The 21399-nt window shown below is 40.5% G+C and overlaps 2 protein-coding genes across 4 annotated transcripts; one reads left to right on the forward strand and one right to left on the reverse strand.

Annotated features, from left to right (window-relative positions):
• Positions 1-19: 19 nt before the first annotated feature.
• On the reverse strand, positions 20-9068 carry LOC133409976 (uncharacterized). Of its 3 annotated transcripts, XM_061690650.1 has the most exons (9): positions 8902-8932; positions 5565-5645; positions 5423-5466; positions 4052-4249; positions 3657-3725; positions 2642-3546; positions 2410-2547; positions 1931-2042; positions 20-162 (listed from the first exon to the last, which is right to left on the reverse strand). In XM_061690650.1, the coding sequence occupies exons 3-9, from the start codon at positions 5463-5465 to the stop codon at positions 89-91; spliced, it is 1539 nt and encodes a 512-aa protein (XP_061546634.1). In that variant the 5' UTR covers position 5466; positions 5565-5645; positions 8902-8932; the 3' UTR covers positions 20-88. The 3 variants fall into 3 exon arrangements, with proteins under 3 accessions (XP_061546634.1, XP_061546625.1, XP_061546643.1); XM_061690641.1 differs by lacking the exon at positions 5565-5645 and having other exon boundaries at positions 8902-9068; XM_061690659.1 differs by lacking the exons at positions 5423-5466; positions 5565-5645 and having other exon boundaries at positions 8902-9068.
• Positions 8629-20555, forward strand: LOC133409993 (adrenodoxin-like). The gene is given in 5 exon segments (XM_061690671.1): positions 8629-9023; positions 9025-9072; positions 10688-10812; positions 10906-11035; positions 20073-20555. Coding segments are annotated over 5 exon segments (498 nt in total). The 5' UTR covers positions 8629-8937; the 3' UTR covers positions 20182-20555.
• The last annotated feature ends 844 nt before the right edge of the window (positions 20556-21399 follow it).

The following is a 21399-nucleotide window of genomic DNA, read 5'->3' on the forward strand; positions in this document are numbered from 1 at the left end:
CACACAGGTGTATGATGCATTCATGGTTTTAATCAGCATTGCTGTGTGATGGTGTTTTGGAACAATGTCAAGAACAAGATGTTGATTTTTATGCAACGATAGAGTACGAGCAGATGGATGCTCTCTTCAGATCGCAGTCAGCGGCCGTCCACCAGCTTTCATCTGAAAGAGAGAATTGGGACACATGGGCCAACTTGTTTTCTCACCATTAAATTGTTCTTAGTCCCACAGTAAAAGAATGACTTTGCTCCATATCAATAGACACCAAATACTGTCTGTTGTCTGAGCCGGTCCGATTAACCTTTGATTAATGGTCCAGATGAAAGTGTGAGGTCATCAAAACTGACTTATGCAATTAGAGCAATAATTATTAAGGAGGTAGGATTGTACATGATAGCTACAGTTTAAATAATGTGCTCTTTGCTTTTGTTATGCTCTCGGTGTAATCAGGGTTTACTGGTAATGTTGAAATTCTCAAAAGTGACTAGGTGCTTAAAACGATATGTATTGCACAACAAATACGAGAACGAGACTGAATAGTTTGCTTGTTTGTTGAAAACATCAATTGTATGTAGGGGCATGAACATTATACATAAAACTGCTGTTACGCTATTGTAATCTGCTATTTCAAAAATATGTCATTTTCATATAATTTGATCAATGACGGTAAAGAAGAAAGAATTTAGCAACAGAGCATATGGTGGTGGCCCACTGAAATACACTTTTTGCATAGCAGTAAGCAGTTTCATAAAACTTGTGTGAGTTGCACATTTCTTCAAACTCTGCGGATACATGTACACAAATGATCCTAACTACTCATTAATCCCTTTACACCAGGGGTATTGAACTCTTTTTCGTCTCAGGCCGCATTGTAGTTATGATTTCCCTCAGAGGGCCATTAGAACAGTGAAACCATATAAATGTTGAATCATTATCAAATCATATTATTACCATTAAACAACAAATTGAGGGATAACTAGTTTTGAAATCAGAAGACAAGGATAATAGTTTGTTCAAGTATTGTTTAAGTTACTGTAGAAGAAGGGTTTGGTAACAGAAACATGAAATATCTCAACATTGTTTCATAAATTTGACAATTTGGAATTTGGGTACAGATTTTAGCAAAAATCACGGCAGTTGACGAGCATGATTTGCTTTCGCGGGCCACATAAAATGATGTGGCGGGCCGCATCTGGCTCCCGGGCCTTGAGTTTGACACATATGCTTTACACTCTTGTCTTTACATAATAATAACAGTAAAGACATGAAATAGTTGTGATACTATCACAAATTAAAATGTATTCATTTATAACTCAGAAATAACATTTATTTTGCTGTCTGCTATTGTGTGAATGCTAAATAGCTGTCCAACTTCAGCTCACAGATCCCTTTGGTGTATTGTAACAACCCAATGAGGCTCTCTCCACTGACATTAGCGGAAAAGACAGTTTCATTGACAAAGAAGGACCGTTTGTAAAAGAACCTAAAAAAAGGAACTGAAGACACTAAGCAATACGAGAAAAATCCTACACCGTATATCCAAAAAATGTAATTAGCATCTTCAGAAAATATTGACAAAAAGAAAATCATGAACCTAAATTTCAGACACCTAACGATAAAGACATGTTGGCATTTAAAGTTTTAAAAATATTAGAATTGTATTTTTTTCATTTTCTTTTCTAACTCAAATACTCATGTCAGTAAAATTTATTGATTTTCAAAATGACATACAGTGGGCCATGTCTTTACCATTATTGATGGTATGACAATGAAATGACCCATATGGTTATTACATAATGTCATCTCTTTTAATGCATCACTGAATATGTACTCATTTATATAATTTGGCATATTGTGGTGGGGTTAAACTTGAACTTGGCCTTAGTAAAGAAAGATTTACAGTATGTATAGAGTATTTCTAGTGTCTCACCTATCTTGAACATCTCCACACAGACAGGCTTGTCCGTGTGAATGTTGGGCTGACCCGGCATCCAGTCACTGTAATTCATCTCTGAGCCGTCGAGCCATGAGGCCTGCTGGTTCTGCAGCATTTGAAATAAATGTCCACTTTGTAACAATGCAGACTACAACCAATATTATGTAAAATATGTAAATATTTATGATTCTTTGTATGGTTAGTTTGAATACTACTGACCTCACTGTCTGACATCACTGCTACAAGAAACATTTACTTAGAAGTCCAATGGTCAATGTTTGACCAAGGTAAGAATAACACTATTCTGGAGATAACATATCTGACGAGCATATCCTTGGCCTCCATTCAAGGTCACTCAGCCTCATTAATAAAAACTGTGACAGGAGTAACTTTATATCCCATTAATTGAGCCCCATTTCCTTAGTTCAGTGTATCAGCATGTACTGAGTGTCTGGTGGATAAAGGGGACTTGCCTTAACTGTGGCCCCTAGCCACGTCAGCTGTGGGCTGCGCTCACCGCCGTTTGTAACCATGGAAACTAGGCGGGAATGAAGGTCGCCACTTGTTACAGATGCCAGCTCTGCGTGTGGGTTATGAGCTTTACATAAATCCTGAAGACAAAATGCACAAATGCATCACGTTATCATTTGTACACAATAAGCCACGTCACTGAAGTAGCATGTATTATATAGAATTCAGAGTCACCTGTGCTTCTTTAAACGCAAGTGGTGTTGGGTTGAACTCATAGCACTTTCCATTAATGACCTCTCCTTTACATGTCTGTGTTTGGAGCCAGGAGGTGGAATGGTCCTGTCCCTTTTTGTTTTTTGTTTGTTCTGACTTCTGCCTAAAGCCCTCTGGGATGTGAAGAGATGGTTCTGTTCCCTGTCTGAACCCACTGGGGATAGAGCTAGTCGGCTCGATTCCCTGCCTGAAACCACCAGGCATAGAAGCTAAGGGCTCAGCTTCCCATCCAAAGCCACTAATGTTAGAGACTGTAGGTTCGGTACCTTGTCTGAAACCATCTGGGATCGACATAAAAGGTTCGCTTCCTTGTCTGAAACCATCTGGGATCGACAAAAAAGGTTCGCTTCCCTGTCTGAAACCTTCTGGTATCGACATGAAGGGTTCTGTTCCCTGCCTGAAACCATCTGGGATCGGCATAAAGGGTTCGGTTCCCTGTCTGAAACCATCTGGGATCGACATGAAGGGTTCTGTTCCCTGCCTGAAACCATCTGGGATCGGCATAAAAGGTTCGCTTCCCTGTCTGAAACCTTCTGGTATTGACATGAAGGGTTCTGTTCCCTGCCTGAAACCATCTGGGATCGGCATAAAGGGTTCGGTTCCCTGTCTGAAACCATCTGGGATCGACATGAAGGGTTCGGTTCCCTGTCTGAAACCATCTTGGATGGACATAAAGAGTTCGGTTCCCTGTCTGAAACCATCTGGGATCGACATGAAGGGTTCGGTTCCCTGTCTGAAACCATCTTGGATCGACATAAAGGGTTCGGTTCCCTGTCTGAAACCATCTGGAAGGTGAAAAGAAGAAGAGGGTTCCTCAACTCGAACCCAACCACCTCCATTCCTCTGAGCTGGCACGTCAATGGGGACTGAAAGACATTTTCCAGACATCAAAGACATTTGGCAACATAGTTGTGTCTGTGGGAGACTAGATCTTGGTTTACTTTCCATTAATAATTGTCACGGATTTCAAATTTACCGTCATCTGCTCGCCAGTGTTTTGTCTCCATCTCTCCCAAACCCTCTCCAAGAAGGTTTTGGACGAAAGCTACAGATGAACAGCCATTCAGTTAAAGCCCATATTAATCAAGTTGTACAATATGTGAACCAAAGTATTGAGGTAGGCCTCTTAATCTAATAAACAAATCAATCAGGGTTGGGTCAAACCACTTAATTCCCATGAATCTTAATCTTTCATCATTTTTACCAAGACATTTTTGATAATTCAAAGCTTCCAATTTTGTAGGAAGAGTTTGGGGAAGGCCCTTTTCTGTTCCAGCACAACTGAGTCCTAGGGCACAAAGGCTCAGTATGGAAGAACATGACACCTTTGGCCCAAATACTTTTGTCCACCTGACATATGCTGCTACCTACCTGTCTTCCTGTTCATCTCGCTGATGTGGTCCTGCACCAGGCCATTGTCAAAGAATCTTTTGGAGGGCTCTGTACCTTGCTGAAAGCCATCCGGAAGATTTCCAAGGATGTCGTTCTGCTGAGAGCCATCAGAGAGCCCGAAGGTCGACGACACCTTGGGAAATCTTCTCAGAGGTGAGATGGGGGCAGCTTGCAGTCCTGCAGACAAACTTAGTTACATTGTGTTTGAACTGAGAAGCTACGGTCAGGAATTAAATGTATAATGAATGAGCTTAAGAGTGACAAGCACACTTCTTTCCAATTAAACAAGTAACCTTACTAGATAATAGATAACCTGAAATAAATGACCGCCAATCGTGCTACTCTGATAAATGGCCCACAACTAATTTTTCACAGTGCAATAAATCATCGCAATCTAATCTCAGCACAGCAGTTCAGGAGGTCAATTGCTTTGATTACATGACTGGACTGTATGCTGAGTTTGACTCTTGTGTTGCCAAAGAATCACTTACATAATATCCATCAATCCATCCATTTTCAACACCGCTTATCCTGGTGAGGGTCGCGGAACGCTGGAGCCTATCCCAGCTGACTTTGGCCAAAAGGCGGACTACACCCTGAACTGGTCGCCAGTCAGCCGCAAGGCACATATAGAAACGGACCTGAACCCACGCTGCCCACACCAAAGTCAGGCGAGTGTACCACTATACCATCAGTGACTTACATATCACTCTGTCAATTTGCTTTATTTTCGGAGCTGGAACAATGCATTATCCATTTTCTATAGCACTTGTCCTCATCAGGGTCACGGGTGTGCTGCAGCCTATCCCTGCTGACTTTGGCCAAGCGGCGGGGTACACCCTGGATTGGTCGCCAGCCAATCACAGGGCACAGCCAAACAAGTGTTCACATTCACACCTAGTAGTCTCCCTCCCACATTCCAAAAACATACACGTAAGCAGCTAACGTGGATGTTTTTGGAATGCGGGAGGAAGACTACCTGGAATAATTTTAAAAAAAATCTTTTATATCTTGATTTATGTTATCTTATTTTATTATTCTATTTATATTTCTTGAGACTTATTGGGCTAATCTGGGACCTTGAGTATCAAATTCCGGGCTATATCATGTGTACATGTGTGTCGGTATGACAATTAAACTCCTTGAATTCTTGAAGAACATGCAAATCCCACACAGAAGGTCCGAGTCGAGATTCATACCCACAAACTGTCGACTATGAGGCAGACTTGCTAAACACTGACCACCACACTGCCGCAATACAATAAATAATACTATTTGCCAAAGAGAGTCATTTCAACATGAAGAATTTAAGCATATGCTGCCATGCGCATATTAATTGTGGTTTCTTACCTGACAGTGTCAGGAGCAGCAGGAGCAGCACTGGCTTGAACATCCTGTAAACATCGCATTAAAAACAAGACAGTTTTTCCTCACAGACTACCTGCAATACAACCCCTTCGAGTACACTGTGTTCCAAGAGCGTGTTACTCACCTGAGATGTCACCAATGAACAGTTGAGCAGCTCCCAAATGCAAGTCGCGAAGCATAAATACACTGTCGCCTGGGTTGTAAACTCCAAAGCGGCCAATAAATATTATCAGTTTTGATGAGGTTGTTGGTTATCTTCCATGTTACGTGCACTTGGCCCTCTCAGGTCAATGCTTATGCAACAGCAACTAATAACAGTGATCTCTCACTGTCTCACATCAAAGTCACTAAACAAAAACCGTTGTCACGTACAATGAAGATCTAGAACTACAAAATAAATAAATAGAAAAATAAATACTGTATCTGATAGTGTCAATGTAAACTGGGTTTTATTATTGTTTTAACTTGCTGGTTGCTATAGCAACCTGTTGGGGCGTCGTCTCAGGTATGTAAGTGTAGGTTGAAAGTGCTGTTTTTTTCTGTTTTGTTACACGAGTGTTCATCTGCACTAAAGTGGCCCAATTGTTAAGATCATCACCTGCCACCGTGGGGGACCTCGGTTCAAGACCCCGACTGGACCATCCGCCAATATCCCCCAGACTCACGGCTGTGGTGTCCTTGAGCAAGACACTAATACCCTGAAATGCTCCCCGGGCGCTTCAGCTGCCCCCTGCTCCAGTGTGTTCCACTAACATGTGTATGTGTTCACTGTGATGGGTTAAATGCAGAGAACTAATTTTGTGTGCATGCATGCATGTTCATGACAATAAAAGATGCTTCTTCTTAAAAAAAAAAAAGTACTACAGTACTGCAGTTGTTCACTGAGTATAATAAGACACTGCCCTACTACTTCCAGAAATTGACCATGTTTATTTTTAAAAGCCATTAAACACACTAAAAACCAGATTTTTGCATGCGTGGCGGCACAGAAACTCGACAGTAGTGATTCCCAACAATGAACCACTGGCATCCATGCCAGGGACGTATAATGACAGGCAGAACAATTAAAGTGTTTTCGCTAGATGGCAGAATGAACAATAAACTCACCTGTTGCCATTCATATAACAGGATTTTTTTTTAAATTGTGTTCAACAGGCCCATATTTATGACTGAGACTCCGTTTGTGAGCAAATTGAGACAAGATTATCATTATTTCACTGTCTTTTTGTGATTTTAATAGAGGAGGGGTTTGTGAATTTTCTAATGCAGGGGTGTTCAAAGTCTGGCCCATCCATCTCTGCACCGCTTATCCTCACTTGGGTCGCGTGTGTGCTCAGCTGACTTTGGGCGAGAGGACGGGGACACCCTGGAGTAGTTGCCAGCCAATCGCAGTGCACATATAGACAAACAACCATTCACACTCACATTCACACCCACGGACAATTTACTGTGCTGTATTCAATTCACCTACCACGCATGTTTTTTTGCAATGTGGGAGGATAAGGAAACCGCAGTACCCGGGGAAACCCCACACAGACACGGCGAGAACATGCAAACTCCACACAGGATGGCATGAGCCTGGATTTGAAACCACAGCCTCTGAACTGTGAGGTGGATGTGCTAACCACTAGACCAGGGGTGTCAAACTCATTTAAGTTCACAAGCCACATTCACCCAATTAGATCTCAAGCGGACCGGACCACAATGTTTCTGGCTTAAAAATCCATAGATAACAACTATTCAAAAAAATTTGAATGATTACTAGTACTTTGGGAAAATATTCACATTTATTCATTACTATCTTGTTGCAAACTTTGTTGCAAATCATGAGGAGTCTGACATTTTTAACCAAACATTATTTCAACAGTATTATGAATCAGTGAGCGTGCACCATTCAGTTATGCATCCTTTATAAATGTATACATAAATGTTTGTTGTTGTGGCAGTGCACTGGGGAAAAAAAACAAAAAGGTTCCAACAAACCAACCTCTTTTGAAGTGAAGCTTTTGACTTAAATTTTGTAATATTCAATGTCTTAAAACATTTCTACAGGAGGTATTTATTTTCAAAGAACTGTAGTGTGAACATGGCACACCATTTTGGCCTTCACAAGTGCATCAATGTCATTTAAGTGTTGTCAGTGCACCCTCCAGTGTACAAATTAGCAACAAAAGTTACTTTTATTGAAAAATAGCAGTGAATGTGTTCTCCATCCCCACGGGCCGTATTGGACCCCCTGACGGGCCAGTTCTGACCCGCGGGCCGTATATATGACACCACTGCACTAGCCCTTCGTGCCACCCCGTTTGCGACCCACTGCATATTTTTACTGGCAGCGAGGTATTTCTACGAATAAAATTAAACACGACCCTCATCAAAAGGTTACGAGAAACAAGTTCAAATGTTAAAAAAGAGAGCACTATTTTGCGCAATAAAAATCAAAATGTAGAAAAGGTGCATGTTACAAGATATACATTATTTTTTAAATGTATGCACAAAGTTTGTTGATTTGTCACACAAGGTTTTCCATTTAAAATGTAAAATTATTAAATAATCAAGATATTCTGTTTTTATTTTACATTTTTAAGTTGAATATTTAAAGATGTCATGCATTTTTTTAATTTATTTAGATATTGCACTAATACTATTAACTTTTCCTTCGTCACTGCTAACACCAAAATGAGATTTAGACTTCTTTTTTTTTTTTTTTTAATAAGTGCTTGGTTTTAGCGCGTTTTATGGCCCATCTTCCTTCCATTTTTCTGTATGTGGCCCTCAGTTGAGAAAGTTTGGACGATTGGCTGGCGAGCAGTTCAGGGTGTACCCCGCCTCTCGCTCGAAGTCAGTTGACATCGGCGCCAGCACACCAGCGACCCTGGTGAGGAGATCAGAAAATGATGGCTGTTCGGATGAAAAATGTGTGCCCTTGGTAGGCTGGGAAACACTCTCAACAGGAATATGGATGATTGCGCCTTCAAAATAAAGTTAACCCGTTAGGCTTGTCAAACATACGGTATTTTTAAAGATATTCTTTCTCCTATATACTTTTAAGCTTATTTAACACTATTTTTACGAATACCTTTGATATCTTGCGAACTATAAGTACTATACGTCCCAAGTAAGGCAACAATATAACTTTTATTCTGAAACACTGGCCAGAGGTTGACTGTTACCGCTCTTTACCTTAACGGGAAATGCAGGGGCTATGGCAAACACTTTTGAAGGGAAGTGTACGCGAATGTGTTACTTTTGTTTGTTTTGTTTTTTTCCCCACGTACCGGTCCGCCCCGAGGTTGCTTTTGGCGTGTCCACGCCGTCAACGCGCACGACAGGAAGTCATTGCTTACGCAATGCGTTTGACACTGACTGAGTGACTCCGGATAGTTTTTAGGTAACTCGCTAGCTGGCTAGCAAGCAAGGTGAGAGAGCTCGAGTTGTTTCGTGTCGAGCTGTTTAAGTACCTCGAGGTGAGTTCGTGGACATTCTCCGTGGTCCAAATGGCGTCACTGCTGACAGCGTTCCGAAGAGTAGCCCACGCTGGGGTACGCGAATATGCGCGGAAGACTGCAGTAAGATGGGCTGCTTACGGAGCAGACACACAGGAGTTTCCTCACCGGCACGCAGCCGCTGAGGTAGGTCAATGGACAGTATTGTGTAGAACAGTGCTTCTCAAACGTTTTGCATCAGGTACCGCCTCAAAAAAAAAAAAAAAAGAAGTCGATTCCTGGGATTCATCAAAAACGAGGTTTTCTGAAAAAGTGTCTTTAATGTTATCGTAAGCCACACACGGGTAACATTATGTAGTTTGATCATTACCACTATGCTTAATGATTCAAGTTGTATTACTACGGTATTTCATTTAAACGTTGTATATAAATTGTACCAAAATAAATGTTTGTAAAGATTAAACTTCATTACTATTGTACTTCAAAGTTTAAATATAACTGAACTGTATTTTTAAAATTTGCTGTACTTCTTGAAAAGTACAAAATCTACATTTAAAGTATAACAAAATATGCTGGACTGGATAAAAACACAAACTTTAAGCCAGTATAAAATTATAATAAACACAATTTACTGGAATAATGGTTCAATTAAAATGTATTATACAAAAAGTTAAATTAAAAATTGTACCCAAAGAAATATTAAAAACAAACTGTGTTGGGATGAAAAGTTAAATTCAACTGAACTGTATTTAAAAAGATTCTACATGAGTTCTACATGAGAAGTAAAAGAAAATTACTATCCTACATAAAATTTTTTTTAAACCACAGCAATATTATGAATGGCAAAAAAAATCACTTTTATTTATAGAGCACTTTCAAACAACCACAGCTGCACACGAAGTGCTGTACAATATATAGGAATAAAACATGAAAACAGTTAAACATAGGGCAATAGATGTATAGCAACATTCAAAACAATAAAACACTAAAACAGTGCAAAGTCTCATGCTGATTTGAAAGCCAAAGAATAAAACTGGGTTCTAAGATGAGTTTTAATTAAAGAACAGTACTTTAAAAAATCATGCTGCACACTCTTGTTTGATTGTCTTGGAGCATATTGTAACACATAAAATGCCTTTTCCATTGCTACGGAATATCTTTAGTCACCCTGAAACTAAACTAAAACATTAAATAAACCGTCTCCAGTTTAACATTAAACGTACCAGTAGTTAGATTTCACACATCTCGTTAAAGTTTGACATTTCACATTATTAGACTGAAGCGATGTCAAATTTTTGGGAACACCCTGTACTTTTGTTCTGTGAGTACAAGCCTGTCTTTGCGTTGTAGTTGGTTGAAAAAGTTTTTGTCTCATCACACTCGTGGAGGGAGTTTTGGAAGAAGGCAGCTCTGATTGCATGGTTGAGGGAAGGCACTGCACACAAGCTCACCATCGTGTTGTCCAGTGTTCTACTTGGGAGGTTGGTAGAACCTTGAAATCAGCTTGCAGTACAAGCGTGGTCGTGCGTGCTCAAGGCTGTTGCTATCCATCTTTCTGGGGGAAGGGTACTACAAGGCTATCAAACAGTTTGTTTCTTATCATTTTTTTCCCCAAGAGCGATTAAGCGTTTCTGGGGTTTACTAGCTAAATCCTTGCATGATTTGCCTTAAAAGGTCAATTGGTGCAGGAAGAGAGTCTGACTGTGGATGATTAGATACATATACAAGGGAAGTTTAAAACAGTGAACGTGATTGTATTACTTGGGATACGGATTTGCTATATGTTTCTCTTCCTGTGCAGGTCAGACAGCAAGGTGACGGTCCACTTCATCAATCGAGACGGCGAAAAGATAACAGTGGAGGGGTCTCCCGGGGAGTCGCTGCTTGATGTTGTCATTAATGAAGACCTCGACTTTGATGGCTTCGGTTTGTAAACAGCCAAACTCGCCTGACGTGCAACAGCAGCACATACACCGTAAGGAGCCACCTTTAACTCACCAAGTGTGTGTTTGGCCGCAGGAGCTTGCGAGGGGACGCTGGCATGCTCTACCTGCCATCTGATCTTCGACAAGGACGTCTACAAAAAGCTGGGCCCTGTCACAGATGAGGAAATGGACATGTTGGACTTGGCTTACGGCCTGACTGACACGTAAGGAACACACTTGGTGTTGTTAATAGGACCCTCACCAAGTAGTTTATGTAAAATAGTTTTTTTTTTTTTTTAACAAGATAATTTTGTTAATAGTGACTGATTATAAAGCTTTCAGGCATATTGGGAGCCAGCCCAAGCGCAGACTCTGCTTGCTTCTTAGCTGCATGTAAGCACAAGTAGGCTAAGTATGGAAATCACAGCAACAGAGATGGAAGCATAAAGCATATCGTCGCCTGTCAGGCGGAAACCCTGTATGTCCAAATATAGTCAATTTCATATTTTTTCAAAACTCAATACTATTGGTCTGTTCCCACTCTGTCTGTTATTTTTACGCATGATGAACCAATAGCAATTGATGAAAATAGCTTGAGAACAAACTTATTAACGTTCAAAATGTCTGGGAAATGTTGTAAAACCACCTCTTTGCTCGTTCTGTGGAAGCCAGGCGGAATATTTGTTGTGTGTCATCTTGATCTCATGATGTCAAAATGTGAACAGCATGATTAAGAAGACTGTTTGAATACCAATTTGAATTGAACCATGAAACACCTGTTGTGAATTTTGTCATTCGGCTTCTTATTAGAGAACAGACAGTTGTGCAACAAGTACTGAAATATTGAACAGTTAGACATGCATTCAAAGGTTTAGAAAAGGGCACATTAAATTTGAGGTTATAGTATGTAGTTGTACACTTTAAGGGGAACTAAACAAGCCCATAAAATGTCATGTAAAATCGGCACACCACGTTAGCACCGCTCACAAAATCAGGAACATTTAAATGGTGAAAAGATGCTTAACCTATATCTCAACAATTCAGCACGATATTGTTAGGTCGTTGCATGTTTTCAGCACTTAAAACATATTTAATGTATCTAGAAAGAAAACACGGATATCTGTCTATAGCCTCTTTTAGGTTCATCCTGAAATTTCACCTGAAAGCTCAATTTCCCAGATTATTATTATTTTTTTTTTTTTTGAGTAGTGTACAGTGTATATATTATGGATTCACAAGCACAAAGTAAATACAGACCCTTACCAAAAAAATTGAATATCATGGAAAACATTAAACTTTCATAGATTATAGATCCAGGTCCCACAATTTCAAGTATTTATTTGATTATTTTTACATAATTTGGGCTTCCAGCTCATAAAACCCACGAAATCAGGAGTTCAAAAAAATTTGAATACTGTGAAGAAATCAGCCTAAATTGTGCAGGCCATAAATGTTTTAAGCTGAGTGTCACACTGTAATCACCTACTAAACTCAAAGCACCTGCACAGATTTCCCCAGGTGTCATTAAATTGCTTCAGTTTGGTTCAATTGTCTCAGTTGGGTTCAATATGGGGAAGACTGCAGACTTGACAACTGGCCAGAAGACCATCATTGATACCCTCCATAGGATGGGTAAGCCACAAAAGTTCATAACTAAGGAGGCTGGCTGTTCACAGAGTGCTGTGTCCAAGCATATCAATGGAAGGTCTAGTGGAAGGACAAAAAGTGGCAGGAGAAGATGCACCATCAAAAGTGATGACCGTGGAATCTAGCAACGATCCAGAAAGAGTAGAATGAGGCGGGAGTCACAGCTTAAAAAAACACCACATTCAGACGCATCCAGGAGACCCGGGTTCCTCGGGTCAAGCCACTTCTGACCCTGAGCCAGCGTAGGAAGCGTCTCAACTGGGCCAAGGAGAAGAAGGACTGGATTGTTGGCCAGTGGTCCAAGGTCCTCTTTTCGGATGAAAGTGAAGTGTGCCTTTCATTTGGGAATCAAGGTCCAAGGGTTTGGAGGAAGACGGGTGAAGAACAGAACACAAGCTGCTTGAGGTCCAGTATGAAATATCTACAGTCAGTCATGATTAGGGGTGCAATGTCCAGTGCAGGTGTTGGAAAACTATCCTTTCTTAAATCCAAGTTCACCGCAACAGTCTACCAGAATGTTTTAGAGGACTGATGATTCCTTCTGCTGAGGATCTGTATGGAGATGCAGATTTCATCTTCCAGCAGGACCTGCCCATATCGCCAGAAGCACCAAAACCTGATTTGATGCCCATGCCATCACAGTCCTTGACTGGCCAGCCAACTCGCCAAATCTAAACGGTCTTATCAAGAGGAAAATGAGGTGCACCAGATCCAAAAACAAAGAAGGACTGACAGCAAACATCAAGGAAATCTGGGCTTCTATAACGCCGAGGCAATGCCACGGCGCATCAAGGCAGTGATTAAAGCAAAGGGATTCCCAACAAAGTACTGAAGATTAACATATCTCTTTGAAAGTACCATATTTTGATTGACTTAATGTGACCCTAATTTCTTTTTTTTTTTTTCTACAAAAACTGAGAAGTAAATTGTGAATAGCGTGAAGAAATCACATTTTTTGAATTCTTGATTTTGTGGGTTTTATGAGTTGGAAAGATATGAAAGCCAGTCTGTCGGCTGCTAGCGAATTTGAGTAATGAATTTGATGACTTTTGACTCACTTTGACAAAATGATACAATACTTGCAACTGGACTTCGACTTGAACAGCAATGACTCGTGACTTCACTCAGACTTGAGCCCATTGACTTGAAAATACTTGCTTTGGTAGTTTTATTTACCACTTACTATGGATCAACAGGAATTTATGAGTGACTTTAAATATCAAGTTGCTGTTCTTAACGAATATCATCCAGCTGAAAATGTCCCACAATGTTAATACTAGTTTTCTTAAGGCTTATTTTCATTCAACAGTCAACGCACTGTTAGGCAGGAATTGACCAGTCTTTCCCACACTACCTAAAGTAATGGTTTCATTAGTGTGGGGGGGGAGGGGGGACCACAGTGCAACATCAATCAACAATAAATGTGAGAGTTAATTAAGGTACACAATACGCATGCCAAGTGCTGGTAACATTTAAAGAAAGGACCATTAATGAAACAATAAAGATGTTAACATTAATTATTGCAAACAAACAAAAATCCACATTGCACTGTGGGAATTGCGCAGTTTGACATCATGTATGATTGTTTTCATTAGCATTAGCAGCTAGTTTTGTGAGCGATCACGCAAATAGTTACACGGCGGGCTGGCCGTGCGCTGTCTGGGTTTACTGTTTAGTCAGCTCTCAAGAATCAGTCTTGTATTTCTTATTTTATTCACTTTATTTACCGATGAGCACACAGCTTGTATCTATTCCACATGAAGCTACATTCTTCTTTGTGTCCTTTCTTTGCATTTTTTTGACATAATACATTATTTTTTATGGAGTGCCCCCCAGTATTCCGACTGCGATACCACAGTTGGATGAAATTGTACCTTTATAACAAGATGACAAACTTTTGTTCCTCTTTTTTATTCAATGCCCTGTGTTTTTGATACAAGAAATGCAAAGTTTATATTGAAACGGAACGGAAGATGAATGAATGAATGCAATATAATATAAACCTCCATCCATCCATTTTCTGTACCACTTATCCTCACTCGGGTCACGGGCGTGCTGGAGCCTATCCCAGCTATCTTTGGACAAGAGGCGGGGTACGCCCAGAACTAGTCGCCAGCCAATCGCAGATATTATGTATATGAAAATAGATTATTACTTTGTTGTTAAAATGGCTCGAAAGGACTCAAATCTCAAAGTGTAGCACTTGCAACTTGACTCAGGACTTGCCTGTCTCAATTTGGGACCTGACTCGGGACTTGAGGGGAAAGACTTGAGACCTACTTGGGACTTGCAAAGCAATGGCTGGGTCCCACCTCTGCTTCCGAATGCACAGTTGCAGAATACCTCCTGGTAAATCAAAGTTCTTTGTGAACAAAAACTTGCTCCATACCAGCAAGTCCAATCAAGCCAACAGAAGTGGGGGGAAAACGGGAAGTAGTTGCCAAAATAAAACCAGCAACGGTGCTAAATGTCGCACAACAGAACCAACACTTCTACTCAGTCATCAACATTATGACAGTCCCGACGTACAACGCGTTAGATTACGAACGGTGCAGGAGTGGCGTAAGAACACATTGTCACTCTGCACAATAAGGCACGTTTATTTACAACCATGCTTACTGTTTTTCATTTGATTGTTTTATACTTAAGGCCTACAAGTGTTTTTTTCATACAAATATTTACTTCAAAGCTTTGTTTGAGCATCGTCATGGCGATGTCTGTGTGCAATAGTCACGCTGGGATGGTTGGTGTACTGTAATATACAGTGAACCAACTGTAATATTAAAAGTGACCAGCAGAGGGCCCTGTTTGGCCATGCTAATAAGATTAGTACCCATGTTACAGTAAATTATAATTCTTCAGTCAACACACGGAGAAGCCCACAGTGTTGTATACTTATCTCCTTGTATGATAACTATGAAAGAGGACACGGGAAAGAATGCATTTCATACTTCGCTCTTCAGAATGAAACTACTGTAGGCAGGCACGCTGGAGCTGCGTGAAGGCACTAGGTGCGTTCAGGGACACTGCATGAATGGGAGTTAATGTGTTGTTTTGTAATAGAGTACATACCGTAATTTCTCGTGTAAAATGCGCACCCCCAGAGTTTACCTAAAAATTCTGGAAAACCCTACTACCTATGTAAAATGCATTTTTACAAAGCATGATTTTGCTTCAACCCATATGATCAACACATGAAGTATTGTCTGTATTTTGTTTTAGTTTTATCAAAGAATTATTCAGAAGTTAAGCACTTTTTTTGAACACATAGTTTCCTTTTATTTACCTGCTCTTATTTTGAAATTCACAGTCCTACTTTTATTTAGTAAATGAGAAAGCAAACAGTTGTGCTCATGTGTTTGATTACCCAGGCAGAATTTGTAAGATGTGTACAATTCTTTAAAGAAAACATGAAAGACCAGGTGAATCACATTTAATTTCATTTTAATTGGATTCAAATTAAATGGTCAAGCATTTCAGAAAAGCATTATCATTAAACAAAACATAACCATAAAGAAATTAATGATGGTTGTTGTTCAGTCGTATTTAAAAAATAAATCACAAATTCTGCCTGGGTATGTAAACTTATGAGCACAATTGTACATATATGCAGTCATATGTCATATTGGAATTAAAGTGCAGGCTTCACTTTTTTTCATAACCTCTAGGTGGCGGTGGCATACTAGCATCAAAGTGTACAACTTTTCCATAACCTCTAGGTGGCGGTGGCATATTGGAATGAAAGTGTACATCTTTTTCATAACCTCTAGATGGCTGCATATATTTATCAAATGTGACAATTTTTTTTTTCCTAAACCCATGTATAATGCCCACTATTGACTTTTGACAATTATTTGGGGGGGGGGGGTGCCCATTATTCACAATTTTTTTTTTAACCAGTATTGTGCAGCCCGAGTATCCATCCATCCATTTTCTGTCCCGCTTATAGGGTCGCAGGCCTGCTGGAGCCTATCCCAGCTATCTTCGGGCGAAAGGCGGGGTACACCCTGAACTGGTCGCCAGCCAATCGCAGGGCACATAGAAACAAACAACCATCCGCACTCACATTCACACCTACGGGCAATTTAGAGTCTCCAATTCATGCATATTTTTGGGATGTGGGAGGAAACCGGAGAGCCCGGAGAAAACCCATGCAGGCACGGGGAGAACATGCAAACTCCACACAGGCGGGGCCGGGGATTGAACCCGGGTCCTCAGAACTGTGAGGCCAACGCTCTAACCAGTCGTCCACCGTGCCACTCAGGCTTGACTGTGTTCAGTGAAAATGTACCAAAATATGTAAAAAAAAAAAAAAATTATATATATATATAAATACAAAAATAAATAAATAAAATAAAATTCATGGTTTTACAAGGGGGAGGCATTACTTTTTCCACGCAAGGCCAGTTAGCTTTAAGGATTTTTCCATCCATCCATCCATTTTCTACCGCTTACCCGGGGGTCGGGTCGCGGGGGCAGTAGCTTTAGCAGGGATGCCCAGACTTCCCTCTCCCCAGCCACTTCTTCCAGGGGGATATATAAGTATTTTTCTCCTCTTAATAAATAAAATCCATCCATCCATTTTCTGAGCCGCTTATCCTCACAAGGGTCACGAACGAGAGAGCTGGAGCCTATCCCAGCTCTCTTTGGGTAGCCAGCCAATCACAGGACACGTACAAACAAACAACCATTCGCACTCACATTCACACCTACGGGCAAGTTAGAGTCTTCAATTAACCTACCATGCATGTTTTTGGGATGTGGGAGGAAACCGGAGTACCCGGAGAAAACCCACGAAGGCACTGGGAGAACATGCAAACGCCACACAGACGAGGCCGGGATTTTAACCCCAGTCCTCAGAACTATGAGGCAGATGTGCTAACCAGTCGCCCACTGTGTCGCCCAAGCCCTACAAGAGAAGATGACAGCCTATCACCTAACATCTTGCTGTATTTTTCAGTTTATATTTAGTGACTGCCGTTGTCATTCCCCCGCTGGCTCACAAGGTAACACACCTATAATGATGTAGCGGAAATCATGTACTGGAAATTATGCATTTTACTGAGCGTGGCCCCTTTTCTCATGTTCGTAAAAAGCTATCTAAACATATTTTGTTTTTGTAGCATAAAATAATCTTACAATAATTACTGTGTAAACAAAACAAATAATTGCCACAAACTAACTCAACATGCCTTTCCAAGGATGTCTCTGTCTGTTTTTGTTAGATTTTTATAAATTGAATATGTTCAATCAAGATTTAATGCAAATCTGTCGCCTTGAAATTCGCCGTTTTGAACTCAAAATAGGCCATTTACGTGAATCGTATCGTCCAATGAGATTTTCCTGTGTGTGTGGGGCAGGGGGGTCGCTGTCGTGATAGGCTGTTTCGTACTCCTTGAACGCTGGCAGCTAGCGGTAACGGCACTTTTACTCCGTTACAATGATCTCAATGTTGCTCGCTACTTTTATTTATCAATTATTGCTTATTTCTGAACTACTTCGTCCGCGAGACTTCGACTTCCGCATTGGGCGCTGTTTGCGCCATTCTAATTTAAGCGCGCGTGACAATAAAGTCTAGTTCACCAATCAAATGACAAAAGAAAGTTACATGACCTCACACAACTTCTATTGGGCTTCCCTGGCATAGATATTAATTCTAGATAAACCAGCCCGGCTGATCGTCGTGCCTAAGTGGCCACCATTTTGGGAAGGTCGTCAACGGCACGCTACTCTTGTTTACATTTAGACGAACAAAAACAACAGGTTTCATGTATTGTAGTATTTGTCTGGCACTGTCTGCCCAAACGTGGCTATTTCCGCTTATAACTTGAGAAAACACCATGCAGTAAATTGCAAATGTTTTTTTGTTTGTTTGTTTGTTTTTATTGTTTGTGCTATTTATTCAGTACTTGAGTAATTATTTCACGGTGTACTTTTTACTCAAGTAATTTTTTGGAGGACTACTTTTTACTTGAGTCACATTATTGTCAAGTAACAGTACTCTTACTTGAGTACAATATTTGGCTGCTCTGCCCACCTCTGGAGAGGACATCCTCTATTGATACTCTTACGTTTAAGCAACATTTTTGCTCATCCGAGGAGCCAGTGTTGTATTTGTTGCATTGGTCTTTTGTATTTTCGCGTTGAGGTGCTGCAGGTCGTGGCCCTGGTTGCGGTCCCAGCGGAATCACGAAGCACACGTAACGTCGGCAACAAGCGCTGATCCGCAAGTACATCTTGTATTAATTAGGAAACACACAATTGTCTAAATAGTTCACAAATGTTAATGTTAAATGTGTTAAGCGACGGATCGATATTAGGAGTTATGTCACAACACAGAATTAACTAACTTCAAATTCAGAAATGGCCAATAAAAACAGCAAAATATTGTACTTGATATTTTCCTGGAGGATGCATTTGGGATTAGCCTTTGAAGTTGGTAATAGTGAAAAATGAAGCGAAACAGACAATGATTTTAGTCAATTATTTTCCAGAATGAGAGTGCTTAAAGAGGAGGATGCTATTCATGTGGCACAGCTTGAAGCAGACAATAGGTGCAGGTGGAGATGGGCCTGGCTCAAGTTGGAGGCCAAAACAAAAAAAGCAAAGAAATGAGGCAAATTTAATTTTAATCTTAAATTTATACATCAACATGTACTTGAGCAGTGTAAATAAATGTTTTTCAGTTTTTTTATTTTGCCTTATTGTACTCTTCAGAGTCTTCCAGATTGCTTAATTTATGTTAAAATAAAAACAAAAAACTCTGCGGGGGCCCGGGATCTCCCCAGCCTCCCCCCCCCCTCGAAACTGTGAGGTGCATGTGCTAACCAGTCGTCCACCGTGCCGCTCGTGATTGCAATAGCACTCAAAATAATCGTAATTTATTATTTCCACAATTGCCCAGCCCTAGTGTAGCATCCCCTGCCACCTGCGCAGGCACGCAACAGCTGTGAAGCAACCCCAAACAAACATGTCAGATCATATAGCCAATAGAACTCACCATAAATACAGTTTACAGCAATACAGCTGTACAGCTAATCTATATGATCGGTATCTGCAGATCTCACTCACGGATTATCGGTTCTGGAATCGGCAGCATAAAACCCTGATCGGAGTACCCCTAACTATACATAGTGTGTACAAGATCAAGACACAAGATAAAGCATTGTCGGAATGTCAGTGCTAGGTAAACATTTTAATAATTTTGTAATTGATTTATTCTTTTCAGCATTATTATTGTGTGCAGTTGCAATGATTTGTGCAAATGCCTACATTTTAGTGAGGTTAGTACAGTCATCCCCATGAATGGAATTGTATTCATAATTTCTTAAAGGGGCTTAAATAATACAGTATAAAGATGCTAATTATGAAATAATCACTCAAATTTAACATATACATATAACATATATCAATTTAACATATATCATGAATATACAGGGCCAGTACAAGTTCTGACAGGGCCACCATGACCAAAGTCGCGGTGGCCCTGTCAGAACTTGTAGGATCCTGGTTGAGATGGTTAAAATCTTTATTTTTATTTTCCAATCACAAAGCTCCACAAGTAAGTGAATGCATGACTGTGTCTCCTCTCCCCAACACCCTCTCACCCTGTAGATCGCGTCTGGGTTGCCAGATCTGTCTGAGCCGGTCCTTGGAGGGCATGGTGGCCCGCGTTCCAGAGAGCGTAGCAGACATCCGACAAAGCCAAGACGGTTCGTCTTAGTGACTTTTTGGGGGTGATGGTAGGTATCGCCAGGTGGTCCGCCTAAACAAGCACTTGGAAGGATCTGGCATTTGTAGTCTACAGCGGACTATTAACACTAATGTAATGTTAACTTCACCAGCCGCTGTTGCACGTGAAATAACTGATCAGGCCAAACTGGCAAATAGAATGTAACTGACATGCTAGCAAAGCCCACCCAACAAGTATATTTTTATTGTAATTCTGTCATCTATCATCTTGTCAGTTTGTAGGAATAAAATGCAATTTTTTTTATGTAAACATCCAATTTTATCATGTGATTGTACATACCTAAAACACATCTCTGTACAGAGATGTACAGATAAATGATAATAATAAAAAAGTCACCTTTCTAATAGCGTGGTGAATTGAATCTTTTACAATGAGGGAAGACTTGTTGTACTATGGCCCATGAGAGCACTTGGGGGGGACAAGTCAACGATTTTTTTAGTTCACTTTCGGGACCTCGTGTAATGTCCTCGCTACCATGCCACAACCAGGGGTGTGTTGACAGTTCTAAGATGACAGCGGTTCTAGTAAGTAGTACAGCTGTACCTTCAGATACGAGTGACCCAACTTACAAGTTTTTCGAGATACGACCCACCATTCAGCCGAATTTTTGCTTTGACTTGCGAGCGCAAACTTGAGATACGTGAGCTTTATGTCGGCAGTCAATTAAATTCAACTCACTTTAACAATTGGTGAACATTTCCTCCAAAAAGAGAGGTTTCAAGCTGTTTAATGCCCCTCTCAGTTAAGGTTTATGGTCAAACTAAGCATAAAATAGAGAATTACAAGTTGTGTATGTAAAACAACCACCGCTTTGCCTTAGTAAAGTCCGCTAGCATAATGCTGACAAATTACGACCCAATGAATAGAAAATGCCATTGACATGCTCAGAGTAGGCATTGACAGTCGCTGTTTTAGAACCCTTTAAGAAACTGATATTTGAACACAGAGAGATAATACGTTACTCACCATCCTTGACCAAAAAAAATATTTCAGTAACTTACTGAGGGGTAGAACAGCAGCAGCAGACTGTCTACATGACTGTACTATACAATAGTACCTACTGGTGGCCATCAGATGGCCCAGCACACTGATGGATGAAACATCAACTCATGAGGCACAAACTCATTAATGCTTTGCATTCTATTTCATTGTTGTATCACCCTAGTCCTATTTTTGTCTGGGGTGGGG

Source organism: Phycodurus eques, chromosome 1 (assembly GCF_024500275.1).
Source record: "Phycodurus eques isolate BA_2022a chromosome 1, UOR_Pequ_1.1, whole genome shotgun sequence".
NCBI lineage: Eukaryota > Metazoa > Chordata > Actinopteri > Syngnathiformes > Syngnathidae > Phycodurus > Phycodurus eques.